The sequence below is a fragment of the Oncorhynchus mykiss genome, chromosome 27, assembly GCF_057628025.1.
Source record: "Oncorhynchus mykiss isolate SJ-2025 chromosome 27, ASM5762802v1, whole genome shotgun sequence".
Lineage (NCBI taxonomy): Eukaryota > Metazoa > Chordata > Actinopteri > Salmoniformes > Salmonidae > Oncorhynchus > Oncorhynchus mykiss.
The window spans coordinates 43150001-43175000 of record NC_143048.1 but is presented as its reverse complement, the minus strand read 5'-3'; the positions used below and the strand labels follow the sequence as shown (position 1 = coordinate 43175000).

Genomic DNA, 25000 nt, shown 5'->3' with positions numbered 1-25000 from the left:
AGTTTATCACATGATCAAGATGGATGTCTCTGAAGAGAATGACACATGAGCATCAGGGACACCAATTTGACTCTCGTACACACAGACTACAATGCTGTGGGATAAAACACCAACATTGTGGGTTTGTAGTGTAGTTTTGGGCTGGTGTGTGTGTGTGTGTGTGTGTGTGTGTGTGTGTGTGTGTGGGTGTGTGTGTGTTTGTGTGTGTGTGTGTGTGTGCATAATCATATGTGTGTACGATTAGCGTGTTAGCCTGTCTGAACATGCAGCATCAGGCTCAGCCAGCCAGAGTCCCTGGGCTCCGGTCATTACCGTTGCTATCTGGTATAACGGGATGACGGTGGTTCAGTATAGCAACATCTTCAGCCTGTGGCAATTGGAAATGGGTCCATCCATTACTCATCAATTGTTTATTGATGAGTCCTTTAGGTATATATTCCCTACACGTAAGAGTCATTCTTCAACAGTCCCATCCACCTCAGAGAATCAGTCACCGTTTGGTCTGGTACGATTGACAGTACGAGCTTTCATAACACCTCATGAACATCAACTGACGACAAAGAGGGGTGATAAATGGCATCCACACCGGTCTGTCTCTTGGAGCCCCGATCTACTGAAGTCATGTTAACGTATTTTCAACGTCCTGTGCTCACAGGGCGTGAAGTGTCGATGTTATCCCCCCAGATGCTGAGTGACAGCAGTCAGCCAGCCAAGGAGCGTCATTCTGCCTCCTGGCCTCTCCTACAGCTTCAGGCAGGATTGATTTGTGAGCTATTGCTTTATCTTTGCTTGTGTTATCTATAGCTGGGTGTTCTATAGAGCTGTGTGTTCTATATAGCTGGGTGTTCTATAGAGCTGTGTGTTCTATATAGCTGTGTGTTCTATATAGCTGTGTATTCTATAGAGCTGTGTGTTCTATATAGCTGTGTGTTCTATATAGCTGTGTGTTCTATATAGCTGTGTGTTCTATATAGCTGTGTGTTCTATAGCTGGGTGTTCTATAGAGCTGTGTGTTCTGTAGCTGTGTGTTCTATATAGCTGTGTGTTCTATAGCTGTGTGTTCTATAGCTGTGTTCTATAGAGCTGTGTGTTCTATATAGCTGTGTGTTCTATACAGCTGTGTGTTCTATAGAGCTGTGTGTTCTATATAGCTGTGTGTTATATAGAGATGTGTGTTCTATATAGCTGTGTGTTCTATATAGCTGTGTGTTCTATATAGCTGTGTGTTCTATATAGCTGTGTGTTCTACATAGCTGTGTGTTCTATAGCTGTGTGTCCTATAAAGCTGTGTGTTCTATAGCTGTGTGTTCTATAGCTGTGTGTCTATATAGCTGTGTGTTCTATAGCTGTGTGTTCTATATAAGCTGTGTGTTCTATAGCTGTGTGTCCTATAAAGCTGTGTGTTCTATAGCTGTGTGTTCTATAGCTGTGTGTTCTACATAGCTGTGTGTTCTATATAGCTGTGTGTTCTATATAACTGTTGTTCTATAGAGCTATGTGTTCTATATAGCTGTGTGTTCTATATAGCTGTGTGTTCTATATAGCTGTGTGTTCTATATAGCTGTGAGTTCTCCCTCTCCCTAGAGCTGTATCCAGCTACTATAAGTGCTCCTGGTTCCCACACGTTTATTGGCATTTCTTAGCTCTGTGTGTGTGTGTGTGTGTGTGTGTGTGTGTGTGTGTGTGTGTGTGTGTGTGTGTGTGTGTGTGTGTGTGTGTGTGTGTGTGTGTGTGTGTGTGTGTGTGCGTGTGTGTGTGTGTGTATGTGTGTGTGTGTGTGTGTGTGCGTATGTGTGTGTGTGCGTGTGCGTGTGTGTGTGTGTGTGTGTATATATGTTCATGACTGAATCACCATTCGGGAACACACAGGCCTGGGCATGTGATGAGAGACGTAAGGAAGGAGGGAGCTAGGGCAGAGATGGAGTGGGTTGTCTCTCACCCCTCCTTGGTCTGATAGGAGGGAGGGAGGATGATATAGTGATAGTTCATTGGGTCTTCACAGAGATCTCCTGCCAACTTTCCAATTGGTCTCAAGGCGTTCGCATGCTTCCCAGCCGAAACAGTTGGTACATTTTATTATGAGGACATTTTGTGACGTTTTTGTTCATTTTGGGCTAGGTTTTCTCTGCTGTTCAGGCACACAACATTTTTCCTAGAGGCCGAAGCACCCCTTTGTCGGTGATTGGTCAACAGCAGGGATTCTTTAATAAAGTCTATGTCGTCATTCAACTGGAGACGATTCATTTTCGTTCACATTTTTCCACTTGAGAAATACTGCCCCAAAAATCTTAGTTAGATGTAAATTGTGTGACTAAGATCTCTGCAAAACGTCAAAACGAACGACAGATTTCTTATCTTAGATTACTTCTGACTGTTTTGAGGAAGTGTATACTGGCTACCATGTCTCAAAATGGACAAGCAGTACTACTACTGCATGTTCCTTGTTTACTCAAGCAAATGTATTTTAAGGGTGTATACGAGCACACTAGCGGCCAACCAAAACTGGGAGGGAACAACCAAACTGGGAGGGGCCAGTTGAACTGGAGGAGCCAACCAAACCGGGAGGGGTAACTGAACTGGGAGGTGCCAACTGTTTTACTATTTTCTTGGCCATTTGAGTCAGGTCAGGACTAGGCCTCTCAGTACTGTAGAAGAGGAAGGGGGTAAAGAGATGGAAGCAAATTATGCTTGAATTCAGCAGTGTAGAGGAGAGAGGGCCAATCTGACTGTTCCTTATTTAATGGAGTTGTCTTAATCCTCTTTAAATATTGATCCTCTGTGCCTTTACCTCTATTGTTCTTTACATCTGTCTTTGGTATCATTAAAGTGAAGACTGTTATTTTATCAAATCAATTCTCTGTAATTATTTTTACTTGATTAAACTAATCATGTAAATGCAAATAACCTGGAAGTCCGGGCACCGAGGAAAATCTTCAGATTACAAAGTTATAATTTTCCTAATGTAACTTTTCAGATATTATAATATCTGATCAATTAGTCTTCTAATGAATGAATTATTCTTTACCTCATTTCAGTCATTCCAAACGTCGTAAATTGTTGTTTATCTGCACAAACCCAGTCTTCACTATTAATCATCCATACATCAATTGTCTCAATCATTTATTTATCAACTAACTAAATAATCACCGAAATGCACATACAAACAAACAGAGTAGATATGGTTACAAGGAAATGATAGGGGATGTGCCTAGTGGGGCTAAACCGATATGACGGCTTGGTAGACAAAGAGACTGAGAAGGGCGTGAAAGACAAAACACACTACACAGTTTATATTTATAATATTTGTAATGCTAATCCTTTGCACCTGAACGCTCATTCAGGAATAATTGCCATCAATATATATATATATATTTACGCTCAGTGTGTCGTCATGATCTCTGCTGGAATCGTCCTTTTCTGTTGGAAAGTTAATCTGAGATTCTCTCTGCGTCCCTGGAGTCTTTGGTTAGGGTGGATACCTCAGAGTAACGTTCAGAAATGTTCTTATAGATAGATGTTTCGGCGGTTGTCGGTCTTCGCATTCAATGGAAACATAATTCCTAGCTGCAGACTGGTATTTAGTATCGAAGATTTGCTCTTATTCTGTCGGTATCGATAGTCTCAGAGATTAACCACGTGGTATGGTTAAGAATCCAGAAACCGAGGAATGCATGGTCTCTACTCAAACCTTAGCCCTCTCGGTTATCGAGGTGCGCTTGGTCTCTATTCAAACCTTAGCCCTCTCGGTTCTCGGGGTGTGCTTGGTCTCTATTCGAATCTTAGCCCTCTCGGTCCTCGAGGTGCGCTTGGTCTCTATTCAAACCTTAGCCCTCTCGGTTCTGGAGGTGCGCTTGGTCTCTATTTAAACCTTAGCCCTCTCGATTATCGAGGTGCGCTTGGTCTCTATTCAACCTTATCCCTCTCGGTTATCGAGGTGCGCTTGGTCTCTACTCAAACCTTAGCCCTCTCGGTTCTCGATGTGAACTTGGTCTCTATTGAAACCTTAGCCCTCTCGGTTATCGAGGTGCGCTGGTCTGAAGGGAATTCCTCCAGCTGGAGGTTATATTCGTAACAGTAGAAAGGCTGTTCCATGATGCCAGATCAATGTCTGTGCTCATGGGGCGGGCCCAATGACTTAGTTGAACTTTAAAGGGAATTGGATTCTCTTTCATTAAACAGTTTAAAATCACATTACAAAAATCTTTACTCATTCATTTTATACAATAATTAGATGCAAATATCATGACGGAGACTCTTGTATAAACAGAGTCATGGTAATGTGGCTGTATTGTCTCTCAATGAGGTCACAAACTTAAACAAAATGGACCGGTCGTAACTGGATTCTCCACCGACCGGTTACACATTCTCCAAAACATGGATATTGTTCAGTTCTCAAGTTCTGTGAGGTAGAAGAAGTTCCTTTGTTCTACTGTGAACTTTTCTTTCTCTATACTGCATGAGGGAGAGATTCTCCTCCAGGAATTTACGACCTGAGATAACAGAGCCTGGGTGTAGGTAGAAGAGAGAGAGAGAGAGAGAGAGAGAGAAAGTGAGAGAGTGAGAGAGAGAGAGTTGGTGGTGCTATCCAAAGAGGGCCATGTCATGACACCTCTTTACTCTCTGTCTTTACCTCTTTACCTCTTCATCCTCTTTCTCTTTACTTATTTATCTACTTACCTCTTTATCTCTTAACCCCTTTATCTCTGTATCTCTTTCCCTCTTTTCCCTATATCTCTTTATCCTCTTAATTCTTCATATCTCTTTCCAACTGTATCATCTTTGTGTCTTTACCTCTATCTCCTTTACCCCTTTACCTCTTTCCCTCTTTATCCACTAGGCTACATGGGGCAGCAGGAAGCCTAGTGGTTAGAGTGTTGGTGTTACGCTCGTCGTTGGATGATAAATGACTGTACCAAGGTGCAGCGTGGTAGGCGTACATTCTCTCTTTATTTTAAAATGTAACACCGGCAAAAAAACAATGAATTCCATCCTCTGAAACACACCAACATAGAAACAGAAAACAGAAAACCCACCCTAATCACACCCTGACCAAACCAAATAGAGAAATAAAAAAGCTGTCCTAAGTTCAGGGCGTGACAGTACCCCCCCCCCCCCCAAAGGTGCGGACTCCGGCTGAAAAACCTGACCCTATAGGGGAGGGTCCGGGTGGGCATCTATCCTCGGTGGCAGCTCCGTTTCGGGACGTAGCCCCCACTCCGCACGCTGATCACTCTGCTTCCGTGGAACTGGACCGTGGATCGTCGCCGGAGACTCCGGACTGTCGACCGGATCATCACTACAGGCTCCGGGCCATGGATCATCACTACAGGCTCTGGGCCATGGATCATCACTACAGGCTCCGGGACATGTATCATCACTACAGGCTCCGGGACATGGATCATCACTACAGGCTCTGGGACATAGATTATCACTGGAGGCTTCGTGCCATGGATTATCACTGGAGGCTCCGGGCCATGTATTATCACTAGAGGCTTCGTACGTGGAGCCGGAACAGGTCTCACCGGACTGAGGAGATGTACTGGAAGCCTGGTGCGTGGAGCTGCCACAGGGCTTACCAGTCTGGGGAGACACACTGGAGGCCTGGTACGTGGAACCGGAACAGGTCTCACCAGACTGGAGAGATGCACTGGAAGCCTGGTGCGTGGAACCGGAACAGGTCTCACCAGACTGGAGAGATGCACTGGAAGCCTGGTGTGTGAAGCAGGCTTCCATCGTCACCGTTCCTCCCTCGCTGCTTCCGCCTGTTTCCACGGCTCTCATCTCCTCATGCCCTGCCATTACCTCCTCCCATGTCCATGATGTCCTCCACTCCGGGGCACGCTGCTTGGTTCCGTTGGTGGTGGGATCTTCTGTTACGCTGGTGGTGGGATCTTCTGTTACGCTCGTCGTGGGATGATAAATGACTGGACCAAGGTGCAGCGTGGTAGGCGTACATTCTTTCTTTATTTTAAAAGTGTAACACCGGGAAAAAAAACTATGAAACCAAACCGAACGTGAAGCTAGTCGTGCAACAACAAAGACATGATATCTGATTCCCAATCAGAGACAACGATAGAAAGCTGCCTCCAATTGGGAATCAAACACACCAACATAGAAACAGAAAACGTAGATTGCCCACGGAAATCACACGCTGATCTAACCAAATAGAGAAATTAAAAGGCTCTCTAAGGTCAGGGCGTGACAGTTGGACTAGTAACCGAAAGGTTGCAAGATCGAATCCCCGAGCTGACAAGGAGAAAATCTGTTGTTCTGCCACTGAACAAGGCAGTTAACCCACTGTTCCTAGGCCGTCATTGTAAATAAGAATTTGTTTTTAACTGACTTGACTAGTTATATAAAGGTAAAATAATTATCTTTATTTCATTTTCCTCTTTATCTTTTTACCCCAAAACACACACACACTCTTCTCTCTCTCTCTCTCTCTCTCTCTCTCTCTCTCTCTCTCTCTCTCTCTCTCTCTCTCTCTCTCTCTCTCTCTCTCTCTCTCTCTCTCTCTCTCTCTCTCTCTCTCTCTCTCTCTCTCTCTCTCTCTCTCTCTCTCTCTCTCTCTCTCTCTCTCTCTCTCTCTCTCTCTCTCTCTCTCTCTCTCTCTCTCTCTCTCTCTCTCTCTCTCTCTCTCTCTCTCTCTCTCTCTCTCTCTCTCTCTCTCTCTCTCTCTCTCTCTCTCTCTCTCTCTCTCTCTCTCTCTCTCTCTCTCTCTCTCTCTCTCTCTCTCTCTCTCTCTCTCTCTCTGTGAACTGGTCTAGACCCTCTCTATCTCATCCCTCTTGGCTCTCAGCCCAGAATGTTGCTGCAACAATCGCCCAGTCTGATTGGTTCTCACCCAGGTCAAAGTCTGTTTCAATGAGTGAGGGAGGGGCAACATTTTGATTTTCACACAGACAGAGATTTCTCTCCCTCCCACCCCCCTTCTTAATTTACAAACATTTGTTGCGTGGTGCTTCATTGTAAGCGATATTGGCTTATATTTGACTTTCCAGTCGAGAGACTGGCAGTTGGTGTTAGGGCCTCTGGTGAGTTTGTGTGTGTGTGTGTGTGTGTGTGTGTGTGTGTGTGTGTGTGTGTGTGTGTGTGTGTGTGTGTGTGTGTGTGTGTGTGTGTGTGTGTGTGTGTGTGTGTGTGTGTGTGTGTGTGTGTGTGTGTGTGTGTGTGTGTGTGTGTGTGTGTGTGTGTGTGTGTGTGTGTGTGCGTGCGTGCGTGTGTGTGTGTGTGTGTGTGTGTGCATTAATATGTATCAGTATGTATTAGTGTGTTTGTTTCCATTTGTCTCTGTTAAATGCTGACTGCATCTCCTCTCCTCTCCTCTCCTCTCCTCTCCTCTCCTCTCCTCTCCTCTCCTCTCCTCTCCTCTCCTCTCCTCTCCTCTCCTCTCCATAGACAGAAGTGCCTTGCCTGAAGCCTGTAGCTGTGTGGACCTTCTAGACCACACCAGGAGCCCAAGGACTGCCAACCCTGCCAGCTGAACCTTCTGATCCCTGGTCCCTGGTGGTGCCCCCATCCTACCCATAATCCTCCCTGCCAGCTGAACCTTCTGATTCCTGGTCCCTAGTGGTGCCCCCATCCTACCCATAATCCTTTCCTGCCACGTCTACCACCTCTCTGGAACTGTCTCGGCTCCCTTGTAGCCTGACTGTGACAACACACAGGATTTTCATCCTTCTGTGTGGGTGAGAGGGGGCTGTCCTCCCGCTGTCCCTCCCTCCACTCCGCCCCCTGCTACCTGCTCCCTCGGCACAACATGGGCCAACCCGATCAATAATGTGTTTCGCCATCCATCTCGCCTGACAGTTCAGCTGAGGAAAGTGAGAGAGAGAGAGAGGAGTACAGAAGTTGGAACCGCCTGTACAAGGCAAGATTTCGTCAGTGCCACCAGCCCAGTGTCAGGCCCTGGAGGAATCTCATCAACCCCAGTAACAGGTTCTTAGGATGGGCAATAGATCCTAGCAGAGGCCCTGGCTCAGATCTAAAAACAGGCCTCGGATAGAAAACACCTTCTTATTGACTTGTTTCATTTTGATTTCTCTCAGTGACATTAGAAACAAACTTTCATCACACATTCTTCGACATCACATTCTGCCTGGATATCCGTTGCTCTTAATCGGCTACTTCTGCCTGGATATCCGTTGCTCTAAATCGGCTACCTCTGCCTGGTTCAAAATGGCGGTAAACCTGACACCTATTCGGGACACAAAATGGCTGACTCTGGAGGTGTGTCGTGAGTTCCAAAGAGGGACGTGCTCGCGACCGGACAGCGAGTGTAAGTTTGCCCACCCTGCCAAGAGCTGTCAGGTGGAGAATGGACGAGTCATCGCCTGCTTTGACTCCCTCAAGGTGAGTCCTCACCTGATTATGGATCTCTGAAGGTCCCACTCTGGCTTTAGGGTGAATTGTCTTTGGAGTCCACGCTCTCTCTGGTGGTTGAACATACCTATCATGCAACGTATTACCTGAATGTTTCAATCGCTGTCAGCTTGTTCTTGAGGTAGGACACAAATGAAGAGGAAGGTGCATGTGATGTGGATAGAGAGATCAGGATGAAGGAAAAGCAATATGTGTCAGGAGGTTTGGAGCTTCTGCAAGAGGAAGCTGTCTGTAAGGAGCGATATCACTATAGAGGTTCATATAGACTTGGCTGGTCTGTAAGGAGTGATATCACTATAGAGGTTCATATAGACTTGGCTGGTCTGTAAGGAGAGATATCACTATAGAGGTTCATATAGACTTGGCTGGTCTGTAAGGAGAGATATCACTATAGAGGTTCATATAGACTTGGCTGGTCTGTAAGGAGCGATATCACTATAGAGGTTCATATAGACTTGGCTGGTCTGTAAGGAGAGATATCACTATAGAGGTTCATATAGACTTGGCTGGTCTGTAAGGAGTGATATCACTATAGAGGTTCATATAGACTTGGCTGGTCTGTAAGGAGAGATATCACTATAGAGGTTCATATAGACTTGGCTGGTCTGTAAGAAGAGATATCACTATAGAGGTTCATATAGACTTGGCTGGTCTGTAAGGAGAGATATCAGTATAGAGGTTCATATAGACTTGGCCGGTCTACAGAATACAGGGTAGACATAGTTGCGTGTGTGTGTGTGTGTGTGTGTGTGTGTGTGTGTGTGTGTGTGTGCAGTGGTAATGGGTAGCATACAATGTGTTATTTTGGGGTCACACACTCATAGTGGGGTCTCATTCAGCCCACAGGGCTCTCTGTAATTCACTGTCTATTTCTGATCTGGCACAGACACACACTCCCACTAAACTGAGAGAAAGAGAGAGACTAAGAGAGAGTAAGAGAAAGTTAAAGCGAGAGAGAGACAGAGAGAGACAGCCAGACAGCCAGCCAGACAGCCAGCCAGCCAGCCAGCCAGACAGACAGACAGACAGACAGACAGACAGAGTAAAGGTGGCTACAGCCTTCACTTGACCTGCATGCATGTGGAAGGGCAGAGTCAGGTATCTTGGGGCAGCGCGCCATTTTGTCCACATCGTCGTTGCGTTCCACCCAGAGAGGAAGTATGCCGTGTGTAGTGTATATCCACTAGGGGGCACAAGAGTAGCTTACCAAGCAAGAGGGGCCGAGGCACTCATTTTGGCTCTTAGCTAGCGACGATATTTCCACATTCGGATACGGTGTCGTATATCTTTTTTGTTTTCCAAATTCTAGCTAAAAATGTCTGGCTCGTCTGCTGTTCTATGCTTTATGGCTCTACTTTTAACCACAGAAGAAGAAGCAAACATGTCTCTAATAAACTACGATTGCTGTAGAGTTTTACTTAGAGAATGGTGAGTTCGTCCCGGCTGAACACTACAAGAGGCTACAAAGGAGAAAACACGTCTGTTGTCCAACCTGTGTGCAGTATTTTACAGGAAATAAACGTTCAATTCTGTCAGATGTTGGTTGCTAGGTTTCACGACTTGCATTCCAGCTGCTTTGTTTGTCGAATAATTAGAATTTATCTGCAGGAACCGTCGACAGAAAACATATTAAAATCCGAGCTTCGGCAAACTCGGACAGCGATTACTACAACTGCAAGGGATTTTTCTCAATGGTCCTGATGACAGTCTGTGATGTGAGGTATCATTTCACCATGATCGACATGGACCCATATTGTCCTGATGACAGTCTGAGGTGTAGAGTATCATTTCACCATGATCGACATGGACCCATATTGTCCTGATGACAGTCTGAGGTGTAGAGTATCATTTCACCATGATCGACATGGACCCATATTGTCCTGATGACAGTCTGAGGTGTAGAGTATTATTTCACCATGATCGACATGGACCCATATTGTCCTGATGACAGTCTGTGATGTGAGGTATCATTTCATTATGATCGACATGGACCCATATTGTCCTGATGACAGTCTGAGGTGTAAAGTATAATTTCACCATGATCGACATGGACCCATATTGTCCTGATGACAGTCTGAGATGTGAAGTATCATTTCATCATGATCGACATGGACCCATATTGTCCTGATGACAGTCTGTGATGTGAGGTATCATTTCATCATGATCGACATGGACCCATATTGTCCTGATGACAGTCTGAGGTGTAGAGTATCATTTCATCATGATCGACATGGACCCATATTGTCCTGATGACAGTCTGAGGTGTAGAGTATCATTTCACCATGATCGACATGGACCCATATTGTCCTGATGACAGTCTGAGATGTAGAGTATCATTTCAATATGATCGCTCATTTGGTCGGAGGGAGATGTGAGAAAGAGCCGGTCTTCTAAATATAAAACCACACACACTTTACAAAAGGACTTGGCGGCATGACCAGAGTACATAGCATATCTTGCACGTTGGCGTCTGTTCGACGATGGTTCACCTAAACAGGAAACCAATCCAGTTATCGGACAATTGGCGGGACACACACCGGCAGCAGGGTTGTAACTAGTTACCACAGCCACAAAGTCTTAAACCCTACCTATTTCGACAATTATTTTCTTAAAATCTGGTTTTAAACCTAATCCTTCCCTTAAACCAAACCTTAAACACACTGATAACCTCATGCCTAACCTGAACTGTAAATTATATTTTTTGTATTCATACATTTTTACTATAAAGCCAATTTAGACTTTGTGGCTGTGGTATGTAGAGGAATCCCAGCAGCCATTATCCTCGACTCCTTCACCTTTTTCAGATTGCGAACATACCGGACTCTTTCTCCATGTTTGTTTGATATCAGCATTGGTGTTCAAATTTCCTGATATCTCCCTCCAGCTGTCTTTTCCGAATACAACCGAAGGGCTGCAGAGGTCTCTCCAGTTCAACCAGACGCTCCTCAAAACTGGACAAAGACATAAATATAATTGCGAAACTAAAAAAAAAAAAAAATACAAAAAAGAAAGTTTGCAGGTGGAACAGCAAGTAACAACAGCATGTCCATCTCTTCCCTGTTTATACCAGAAAGGGTGTGGTTTAGACACAGGGGTGGGACCTGAAGGGATGTGGTTTAGACACAGGGGCGGGACCTGAAGGGGTGTGGTTTAGAGACAGGGGTGGGACCAGAAGGGGTGTGGTTTAGATACAGGGGCGGGACCTGAAGGGGTGTGGTTTAGAGACAGGGGTGGGACCAGAAGGGGTGTGGTGTGGACACAGGGGCGGGACCTGAAGGGGTGTGGTTTAGACACAGGGGTGGGACCTGAAGGGGTGTGGTGTAGACACAGGGGCGGGACCTGAAGGGGTGTGGTTTAGACACAGGAGTGGGACCTGAAGGGGTGTAGACACAGGAGTGGGACCTGAAGGGGTGTGGTTTAGACACAGGGGTGGGACCTGAAGGGGTGTGGTTTAGACACAGCGGTGGGACCTGAAGGGGTGTGGTGTAGACACAGGGGTGGGACCTGAAGGGGTGTGGTGTGGACACAGGGGCGGGACCTGAAGGGGTGTGGTGTGGACACAGGGGCGGGACCTGAAGGGGTGTGGTGTAGACACAGGGGCGGGACCTGAAGGGGTGTGGTGTGGACACAGGGGCGGGACCTGAAGGGGTGTGGTTTAGACACAGGGGCGGGACCTGAAGGGGTGTGGTTTAGACACAGGGGCGGGACCTGAAGGGGTGTGGTTTAGACACAGGGGCGGGACCTGAAGGGGTGTGGTTTAGACACAGGGGCGGGACCTGAAGGGGTGTGGTTTAGACACAGGGGCGGGACCTGAAGGGGTGTGGTTTAGACACAGGGGCGGGACCTGAAGGGGTGTGGTTTAGACATCTCTAGCTGTAGCTGACGGTTTTTGATGGGGATGGTTTTATTATGTTTCTTCGATTGACACACCTTTGAGTCAATAGACGTTTTATGTAGGACAGCGGGAGAACGAGGGATATTCAGAGACATAACAATACTGTAAAGGTATACAGACACTCAGAAAACCATACTGTGAATACTAGTGATGTATATATACACACTCATAAAGTCATACATTCAAAGGTTTACACTGTCACACACACATAAAGACATGCTCATAAATCATTTTCCAGGGGACAGTGAGAGACTGGGTCAGCTGGGGATGCCTCCAAGCTGGGCTTCACGGTACCTTCACGGTACCTCTTAATAATGACACACCCACACACACAGACACACACGCACACACAGACACACAGACACACGCACAAGACCGGGCTCTGTTTTCTGTTCTGTTTCCTATCAGATTGGCTGGCCAGTGTGTTATTCAGGGAAATAGTTGTAGCAGAGTAGTCTAGATTTCAGATCGAGGCCAAGGCCAAAGCCAAAGCAGTCTGGTGTTAGGAAAGGTTAGAATGAGACGGTGTGTGTGTGTGTGTGTGTGTGTGTGTGTGTGTGTGTGTGTGTGCCAAAGCCAAGCAGGGTCAGAGCTATGCATTTCAATTGTACAAACCCACATACACACACACGCACGTACACATACACACTCACGTTCGTTCATACATACACATCCAGACCTATGCCTTCTTCTCCCAAACCAAGTCTGTTGTATGCACCTGTCTCATGTCCTTTTGACACAACAATATATTTCCTTGGATGAATTCAGAAGTAAGAGGGACAGAGAGAGAGGGGGTGGAGTTACAATAGTGAAACATGTGTAGTAAGATCTATTTTCTGTTTACACTATGCTGCTTCACTTAGCTTTGGATGCAAGGCTGAGGAGGGTACAGACGGGCTGAGAGAGATGAAGGCTGAGGAGGGTACAGACGGGCAGAGAGAGATGAAGGTTGAGGAGGGTACAGACTGGGCTGAGAGAGATGAAGGCTGAGGAGGGTACAGACTGGGCTGAGAGAGATGAAGGCTGAGGAGGGTACAGACGGGCTGAGAGAGATTAAGGTTGAGGAGGGTACAGACGGGGCTGAGAGAGGGGAAGGCTGAGGAGGGTACAGACGGGGCAGAGAGATGAAGGCTGAGGAGGGTACAGACGGGCTGAGAGAGATGAAGGTTGAGGAGGGTACAGACGGGGCTGAGAGAGAGGAAGGCTTAGGAGTGTACAGACGGGGCTGAGAGAGATGAAGGATGAGGACCCCTGTCTATCCATCTCTACCTCTACCCTATCTATCCATCTCTACCTCTACCCCTGTCTATCCATCTCTACCCCTGTCTATCCATCTCTACCAATCCCCTATCTATCCATCTCTACCTCTACCCCTTTCTATGTATATCTACCCCTGTCTATCCATCTCTACCTCTACCCTATCTATCCATCTCTACCTCTACCCCTGTCTATCCATCTCTACCCCTGTCTATCCATCTCTACCAATCCCCTATCTATCCATCTCTACCTTTACCCCTGTCTATCCATCTCTACCCCTGTCTATCCATCTTTAACTCTGTCTACCCATCTCTACCTCTACCCCTATCTACCCATCTCTACCTCTACCACTGTCTATCCACCTCTACCTCTACCACTGTCTATCCATCTCTACCTCTACCCCTGTCTATCCATCTCTACCTCTACCCGTCTATCCATCTCTACCCCTGTCTATCCATCGCTAACCGTCTACCCCTGTCTATCCATCTCTACCTCTACCCCTGTCTATCCATCTTTACCCCTGTCTATCCATCTTTACCCCTGTCTATCCATCTCTACTCCTGTCTATCCATCTCTTACTTCTACCCCTGTCTATCAATCTTTACCCCTGTCTATCCATCTCTACCCCTGTCTATCCATCTCTACCCCTGTCTATCCATCTCTACCCCTGTCTATCCATCTCTACCCCTGTCTATCCATCTCTACCCCTGTCTATCCATCTCTACTCCTGTCTATCCATCTCTACGTCTCCCCCTGTCTATCCACCTCTACCACTGTCTATCCATCTCTAACCCTATCTATCCATCTCTACCGCTACCCTGTCTATCCATCTCTATCCCTGTCTATCCATCTTTACCCCCTGTCTATCCATCTCTACCCCTGTCTATCCATCTCTACTCCTGTCTATCCATTTCTTACCTCTACCCCTGTCTATCAATCTTTACCACTGTCTATCCATCTCTACCCCTGTCTATCCATCTTTACCCCTGTCTATCCATCTCTACCCGTCTATCCATCTCTACTCCCGTCTATCCATCTCTGCCACTGTCAATCCACCTCTACCTCTACCCATGTCTATCCATCTCTACCTCTACAACTGTCTATCAATCTCTACCTCTGTCTATCCATCTCTACCCCTGTCTATTCATCTCCACCTTTACCCCTGTCTATCCATCTCTACCACTGTCTATCCACCTTCACCTCCACCCTGTCTATCCACCTCTACCCCTGTCTATCCATCTCCACCTTCACCCTGTCTGTCCATTTCCACCTCTACCCCCGTCTATCCATCTCTACCCCCGTCTATCCATCTCTACCTCTACCCCCCTCTATCCATCTCTACCCCCGTCTATCCATCTCTACCTCTACCCCCCTCTATCCATCTCTACCTCTCCCCCTGTCTATCCATCTCTACCTCTACCCCCTCTCTATCCACCTCTACCCCTGTCTATCCACCTCTACCCCTGTCTATCCACCTCTACCCCTGTCTATCCACCTCTACCCCTGTCTATCCATCTCTAACCCTGTCTATCCACCTCTACCCCTTTCTATCCATCTCTACCTCTACCCCTGTCTATCCATCTCTACCCCTGTCTATCCACCTCTACCCCTGTCTATCCATCTCTACCCCTGTCTTTCCACCTCTACCTCTACCCCTGTCTATCCATCTCTACCTCTACCCCTGTCTATCCACCCCTACGCGTCTATGCACCTCTACCCCTGTCTATCCACCTCTACCCCTGTCTATCCACCTCTACCCCTGTCTATCCATCTCTACCCCTGTCTATCCACCTCTACCCCTGTCTATCCATATCTACCTCTACCCCTGTCTATCCACCTCTACCCCTGTCTATCCTCCTCTACCCCTGTCTATCCATATCTACCTCTACCCCTGTCTGTCCACCTCTACCCCTGTCTACCCATATCCACCTCTACCCCTGTCTATCCATATCTACCTCTACCCCTGTCTATCCACCTCTACCCCTGTCTACTGACCTAGAAGAACACACACGGTACTGACTGTCACGTAGAGTAGGCCAGAAGGCTCTACTGGAAAACCTAACCTCTATCAGGTAGAGTAGGCCAGAAGGCTCTACTGGAAAACCTAACCTCTATCAGGTAGAGTAGGCCAGAAGGCTATACTGGAAAACCTAACCTCTATCAGGTAGAGTAGGCCAGAAGGCTCTACTGGAAAACCTAACCTCTATCACGTAGAGTAGGCCAGAAGGCTCTACTGGAAAACCTAACCTCTATCAGGTAGAGTAGGCCAGAACGCTCTACTGGAAAACCTAACCTCTATCACGTAGAGTAGGCCAGAAGGCTCTACTGGAAAACCTAACCTCTATCACGTAGAGTAGGCCAGAAGGCTCTACTGGAAAACCTAACCTCTATCAGGTAGAGTAGGCCAGAAGGCTCTACTGGAAAACCTAACCTCTATCACGTAGAGTAGGCCAGAAGGCTCTACTGGAAAACCTCTATCAAAATAAAACAGAACAATTAACACCAATTAATTAACCAGTCACCTCGTCAAACCTACACTTTCCATTTAACTAAACATACTAAAGTACATACATTGCAACATGTTTATGAAACAATATCACAACATAACATTTACAAAATGACAAAATGACACTACTGACAGTGTCTTTCAATATGCGCATTTCAATGAGCCATTTGGGACAGGCACTACAAAGTCAGCCCAATTCCATTAGCTCGGGTCCTCATCCAGCATACCCGGAAGCTACAGAGAGAGAGAAACAGAACAAACAAACAACGCGCTCATCCACAACATCGATAAGTAAAATATATACAGTGCCTTGCGAAAGTATTCGGCCCCCTTGAACTTTGCGACCTTTTGCCACATTTCAGGCTTCAAACATAAAGATATAAAACTGTATTTTTTTGTGAAGAATCAACAACAAGTGGGACACAATCATGAAGTGGAACGACATTTATTGGATATTTCAAACTTTTTTAACAAATCAAAAACTGAAAAATTGGGCGTGCAAAATTATTCAGCCCCATTACTTTCAGTGCAGCAAACTCTCTCCAGAAGTTCAGTCAGGATCTCTGAATGATCCAATGTTGACCTAAATGACTAATGATGATAAATACAATCCACCTGTGTGTAATCAAGTCTCCGTATAAATGCACCTGCACTGTGATAGTCTCAGAGGTCTGTTAAAAGCGCAGAGAGCATCATGAAGAACAAGGAACACACACAGGCAGGTCCGAGATACTGTTCTGAAGAAGTTTAAAGCCGGATTTGGATACAAAAATATTTCCCAAGCTTTAAACATCCCAAGGAGCACTGTGCAAGCGATAATATTGAAATGGAAGGAGTATCAGACCACTGCAAATCTACCAAGACCTGGCCGTCCCTCTAAACTTTCAGCTCATACAAGGAGAAGACTGATCAGAGATGCAGCCAAGAGGCCCATGATCACTCTGGATGAACTGCAGAGATCTACAGCTGAGGTGGGAGACTCTGTCCATAGGACAACAATCAGTCGTATATTGCACAAATCTGGCCTTTGTGGAAGAGTGGCAAGAAGAAAGCCATTTCTTAAAGATATCCATAAAAAGTGTCGGTTAAAGTTTGCCACAAGCCACCTGGGAGACACACCAAACGTGGAAGAAGGTGCTCTGGTCAGATGAAACCAAAATTGAACTTTTTGGCAACAATGCAAAACGTTATGTTTGGCGTAAAAGCAACACAGCTGAACACACCATCCCCACTGTCAAACATGGTGGTGGCAGCATCATGGTTTGGGCCTGCTTTTCTTCAGCAGGGACAGGGAAGATGGTTAAAATTGATGGGAAGATGGATGGAGCCAAATACAGGACCATTCTGGAAGAAAACCTGATGGAGTCTGCAAAAGACCTGAGACTGGGACGGAGATTTGTCTTCCAACAAGACAATGATCCAAAACATAAAGCAAAATCTACAATGGAATGGTTCAAAAATAAACATATCCAGGTGTTAGAATGGCCAAGTCAAAGTCCAGACCTGAATCCAATCGAGAATCTGTGGAAAGAACTGAAAACTGCTGTTCACAAATGCTCTCCATCCAACCTCACTGAGCTCAAGCTGTTTTGCAAGGAGGAATGGGAAAAAATGTCAGTCTCTCGATGTGCAAAACTGATAGAGACATACCCCAAGCGACTTACAGCTGTAATCGCAGCAAAAGATGGCGCTACAAAGTATTAACTTAAGGGGCCTGAATAATGAATTTGCACGCCCAATTTTTCAGTTTTTGATTTGTTAAAAAAGTTTGAAATATCCAATAAATGTCGTTTCACTTCATGATTGTGTCCCACTTGTTGTTGATTCTTCACAAAAAAATACAGTTTTATATCTTTATGTTTGAAGCCTGAAATGTGGCAAAAGGTCGCAAAGTTCAAGGGGGCCGAATACTTTCGAAAGGCACTGTATTACTTGTATTAAATATGAACATTGACATAAGTGTGAAATGTATGTACTAAGACACAGAAGTTAACTTGTGTGTCGACCCACATTGTTACCTTACCTGATAATGGAGCAGGGAGGAGTGATGAATGTGAGAGTTAAAGAACCAAATGCTTCCCGCGGCCAGTGACCACGTCACACTGACCTAGAATAACACACGGTCTTGACCTAGAATAACACACGGTACTGACCTAGAATAACACACGGTACTGACCTAGAATAACACACAGTACTGACCCAGAATAACACACAGTACTGACCTAGAATAACACACGGTACTGACCTAGAATAACACACGGTCTTGACCTAGAAAAACACACGGTACTGACCTAGAATAACACACGGTACTGACCGAGAATAACACACAGTACTGACCCAGAATAACACACGGTACTGACCTAGAATAACACACGGTACTGACCTAGAATAACACACGGTACTAACCTAGAATAACACACTGTACTGACCCTAGAATAACACATAGTTCTGACCTAGAATAACACACGGTACTGACCTAGAATAACACACGGTACTGACACAGAATAACACACGGTACTGACCTAGAATAACACACGGTACTGACACAGAATAACACACAGTACTGACCTAGAATAACACACGGTACTGACACAGAATAACACACAGTACTGACACAGAATAACACACGGTACTGACCTATAATAACACACGGTACTGACCTAGAATAACACACAGTACTGACCTAGAATAACACACAGTACTGACCCTAGAATAACACACGGTACTGACCTAGAATAACACACGGTACTGACCTAGAATAACACACGGTACTGACACAGAATAACACACAGTACTGACCTAGAATAACACACACGGTACTGACCTAGAATAACACACGGTACTGACACAGAATAACACACGGTACTGACCTAGAATAACACACGGTACTGACCTAGAATAACACACGGTACTGACCTAGAATAACACACGGTACTGACCCAGAATAACACACGGTACTGACCCAGAATAACACACGGTACTGACCTAGAATAACACACACGGTACTGACCTAGAATAACACACAGTACTGACCTAGAATAACACACGGTACTGAACTAGAATAACACACTGTACTGACCTAGAATAACACATGGTACTTACCTAGAATAACACAAAGTACTGACCTAGAATAACACACAGTACTGACCCAGAATAACACATGGTACTGACCCAGAATAACACACGGTACTGAGCTAGAATAACACGGTACTGACCTAGAATAACACACGGTACTGACCTAGAATAACACACAGTACTGACCTAGAATAACACACAGTACTGACCCAGAATAACACACGGTACTGACCCAGAATAACACACGGTACTGACCCAGAATAACACACGGTACTGACACAGAACAACACACAGTACTGACACAGAATAACACACGGTACTGACCTAGAATAACACACGGTACTGACCTAGAATAACACACGGTACTGACCTAGAATAACACACAGTACTGACCTAGAATAACACACAGTACTGACCCTAGAATAACACACGGTACTGACCTAGAATAACACACGGTACTGACCTAGAATAACACACGGTACTGACACAGTATAACACACGGTACTGACACAGAATAACACACAGTACTGACCTAGAATAACACACACGGTACTGACCGAGAATAACACACACAGTACTGACACAGAATAACACACACAGTACTGACACAGAATAACACACACAGTACTGACACAGAATAACACACACAGTACTGACACAGAATAACACACGGTACTGACCTAGAATAACACACGGTACTGACCTAGAATAACACACGGTATTGACCTAGAATAACACACGGTACTGACCCAGAATAACACACGGTACTGACCCAGAATAACACACGGTACTGACCCAGAATAACACACGGTACTGACCTAGAATAACACACACGGTACTGACCTAGAATAACACACACGGTACTGACCTAGAATAACACACACGGTACTGACCTAGAATAACACACAGTACTGACCTAGAATAACACACAGTACTGACCTAGAATAACACACGGTACTGACCTAGAATAACACACACGGTACTGACCTAGAATAACACACAGTACTGACACAGAATAACACACGGTACTGACCTAGAATAACACACGGTACTGACCTAGAATAACACACGGTACTGACACAGAATAACACACAGTACTGACCTAGAATAACACACACGGTACTGACCGAGAATAACACACACAGTACTGACACAGAATAACACACACAGTACTGACACAGAATAACACACACAGTACTGACACAGAATAACACACACAGTACTGACACAGAATAACACACGGTACTGACCTAGAATAACACACGGTACTGACCTAGAATAACACACGGTACTGACCTAGAATAACACACGGTACTGACCCAGAATAACACACGGTACTGACACAGAATAACACACGGTACTGACCCAGAATAACACACGGTACTGACCTAGAATAACACACACGGTACTGACCTAGAATAACACACACGGTACTGACCTAGAATAACACACTGTACTGACCTAAAATAACACACGGTACTGACCTAGAATAACACACGGTACTGACCTAGAATAACAAACAGTACTGACCTAGAATAACACACAGTACTGACCTAGAATAACACACAGTACTGACCTAGAATAACACACACGGTACTGACCTAGAATAACACACAGTACTGACCTAGAATAGCACACAGTACTGACCTAGAATAACACACGGTACTGACCTAGAATAACACACGGTATTGACCTAGAATAACACACGGTACTGACCCAGAATAACACACGGTACTGACCCAGAATAACACACGGTACTGACCCAGAATAACACACGGTACTGACCTAGAATAACACACACGGTACTGACCTAGAATAACACACACGGTACTGACCTAGAATAACACACACGGTACTGACCTAGAATAACACACAGTACTGACCTAGAATAACACACAGTACTGACCTAGAATAACACACAGTACTGACCTAGAATAACACACGGTACTGACCTAGAATAACACACACGGTACTGACCTAGAATAACACACAGTACTGACACAGAATAACACACGGTACTGACCTAGAATAACACACGGTACTGACCTAGAATAACACACGGTACTGACACAGAATAACACACAGTACTGACCTAGAATAACACACACCGTACTGACCGAGAATAACACACACAGTACTGACACAGAATAACACACACAGTACTGACACAGAATAACACACACAGTACTGACACAGAATAACACACACAGTACTGACACAGAATAACACACGGTACTGACCTAGAATAACACACGGTACTGACCTAGAATAACACACGGTACTGACCTAGAATAACACACGGTACTGACCCAGAATAACACACGGTACTGACACAGAATAACACACGGTACTGACCCAGAATAACACACGGTACTGACCTAGAATAACACACACGGTACTGACCTAGAATAACACAAACGGTACTGACCTAGAATAACACACTGTACTGACCTAAAATAACACACGGTACTGACCTAGAATAACACACGGTACTGACCTAGAATAACAAACAGTACTGACCTAGAATAACACACAGTAGTGACCTAGAATAACACACAGTACTGACCTAGAATAACACACACGGTACTGACCTAGAATAACACACAGTACTGACCTAGAATAGCACACAGTACTGACCTAGAATAACACACACGGTACTGACCTAGAATAACACACACGGTACTGACCTAGAATAACACACACGGTACTGACCTAGAATAACACACACGGTACTGACCTAGAATAACACACAGTACTGACCTAGAATAAAACACAGTACTGACCTAGAATAACACACGGTACTGACCTAGAATAACAAACACGGTACTGACCTAGAATAACACACAGTACTGACACAGAATAACACACGGTACTGACCTAGAATAACACACTGTACTGACCTAAAATAACACACGGTACTGACCTAGAATAACACACGGTACTGACCTAGAATAACACACAGTACTGACCTAGAATAACACACAGTACTGACCTAGAATAACACACAGTACTGACCTAGAATAACACACACGGTACTGACCTAGAATAACACACAGTACTGACCTAGAATAACACACAGTACTGACACAGAATAACACACACGGTACTGACCTAGAATAACACACGGTACTGACCCAGAATAACACACGGTACTGACCTAGAATAACACACACGGTACTGACCTAGAATAACACACAGTACTGACCTAGAATAACACACAGTACTGACACAGAATAACACACACGGTACTGACCTAGAATAACACACACGGTACTGACCTAGAATAACACACACGGTACTGACCTAGAATAACAAACACGGTACTGACCTAGAATAACACACAGTACTGACACAGAATAACACACAGTACTGACACAGAATAACACACGGTACTGACCTAGAATAATACACTGTACTGACCTAGAATAACACACAGTACTGACCTAGAATAACACACAGTACTTACCTAGAATAACACACACAGTACTGACCTAGAATAACACACAGTACTGACCTAGAATAACACACAGTACTGACACAGAATAACACACACGGTACTGACCTAGAATAACACACACGGTACTGACCTAGAATAACACACACGGTACTGACCTAGAATAACACACAGTACTGACCTAGAATAACACACAGTACTGACCTAGAATAACACACGGTACTGACACAGAATAATACACGGTACTGACACAGAATAACACACAGTACTGACCTAGAATAACACACGGTACTGACACAGAATAACACACGGTACTGACACAGAATAACACACAGTACTGACCTAGAATAACACACGGTACTGACCTAGAATAGCACACATGCACATGCAGTCTTGAATGTGTGTCTGTGTCTGTGTCTGTGTGGGCACTGTCAAAAGTAATTACCTAACTCATTAAAGGAGTTTGAGTAGTGGTTCCTCAAACATCTCCAACTGCCTGTAGAACTCAGATCATATAAGTGTCACTAACTCGGATGATCTATCGCTTAGTATTTTGGAGTAATTTAAACAAATACTAGGTTACTGAGTCAATAGATGTACCGCTTGTCATCTGGGGAAGGAGAGGAGGACCAAGGTGCAGCGTGGTAAGTGTTCATATTTTAAATATTTTAATGAACACTGAAAACAAAAAAATAAACAACCAACGAACAGTCCTGTAAGGTGCAACACAACACCAAACAGAAAACAACCACCCACAAAACACAATGGAAAAACAGGATACCTAAATTTGGTTCTCCATCAGGGACAATGATTGACAGCTGCCTCTGATTGAGAACCATAACCAGGCCAAACACAGAAATAGAAAATCATAGACAAACTAACATAGACAACCCACCCAATTCTCGCCCTGACCAGACTAAAACAAAAGACAAAACCAAGGAACTAAGGTCAGAACGTGACAATATAACTTAATTTGTCTCGGTTCTGCTAATCTAAAGTTATTGAATATTTACAAGTTATGATGAATGAATATTTTATAGTCAATCTAACACGTATTAAATAAGTTATTCTTACTTGATTACAGTATGTTTCACGTCTTTAATTGAAAAAATAAAGTTGTAGTCGGACATTGATATTTCAGTTAAAAAAAAACACTTGATTTATCTGTGTTGTGCTGATATAGAATTGTCACATTGTAATAGTGACACGTGGCTCTAGTTTAAGAGGATTGTGGGTAATTAAACGTGTTTTGACTGTATAATGTCGTATATTCATGTTGGAATAAAATGTATTAAAATGTATTGATGAACGGACATCAAAACCGTCCGACCAATGGACTGTCAGTAATGAAACGAGCCATTCCCATGGTTACCTACTAAAGTGGGTTCGAATGACAAAACGAGGTCAAACCATAAGGCAACGTCTAGGGCTGTTTACGGTGACCATAACAGCGCCACAGCCTTGGACAGGAACCACAAAAAAAAAAAATGACTAATCACAACTGCTCACACTTCACACAAACAAAAGTAGAAGGGACCCTACATTTATTTAGGGTCATTAGAGCACCTGTTTATGCTCATGTCACTTCAATCGTTATAGTTCAGAATAATGAATTACAATTTAGTGTCAAAAGTTCATGAAACAGTTATTCATTATTTAGAAACGGATTTAGAAACAGACCATATTTGTGCTGATGTTACTGTTTTACTTGACATGTGGAACGCTGATGTACTGTGAGTTGGGTTACTCCAATGGTTCTGGACAACTGGTTTCTACAAAGACATTGTGTGTGTGTGTGTGTGTGTGTGTGTGTGTGTGTGTGTGTGTGTGTGTGTGTGTGTGTGTGTGTGTGTGTGTGTGTGTGTGAGAAGGCAAGCTGCAGTCATACTGTGTCTACTGCATTATTAAGAGCAGTGAGTCTGAAATATAAAGCCCAATCCTGTCCAAATAGTTAATGGGCAATGGGAACGCACTGCAGGACAAACACACACACACACACACACACACACACAAAGAAATACTGAATACTGTATTTAAATCTGTGTCGGTTTCTGTGTGCCTGTTTGTCTGACTGAACATAAAATTATCAACAATCCACTTGTTCCACAGGCCACAGTATTTACACATGGAAAAACATATTTCACAATACTGCACTGCACTCAGAGGGAGGGAGGGAGGGAGGGAGGGAGGGAGGGAGGGAGAGAGAGAGAGGGGTAAAGAGTGAGAGGTAGAGAGAGAGAGGTAAAAAGAGAGAGAGGTAAAGAGAGAGAGAGAGGAAGGCAGTGGGAGATATAAAGGAGAGAGAGGGTTTAACTGATTTAAATTACAGTATGGTTTCAGTAAGGATTCTTTAAGGGTTAAAAGAGAATGACAGAAATGACTAAATGAGTGTGTAGCCCTAGTGGATGGTTGCCATGGAAATGAAATGCCA

At 44.7% G+C, this 25000-nt stretch overlaps 1 protein-coding gene across 10 annotated transcripts in view; it reads left to right on the top strand.

Annotated features, from left to right (window-relative positions):
* The window catches only part of LOC110508063 (muscleblind-like protein 1), a 161764-nt gene that overhangs the window by 28790 nt on the left and 107974 nt on the right, over positions 1 to 25000 (top strand). For all 10 annotated transcript variants that reach the window (XR_005040014.2, XM_036965211.2, XM_090224071.1 and 7 more), the window contains one exon: positions 7399 to 8352. Coding sequence is in view for 9 of the 10 variants with exons in the window: in XM_036965211.2 (XP_036821106.1) it covers positions 8179 to 8352 (174 nt within the window). In the remaining variant the exon portion in view is untranslated. The remainder of the gene's footprint in view (positions 1 to 7398; positions 8353 to 25000) is intronic.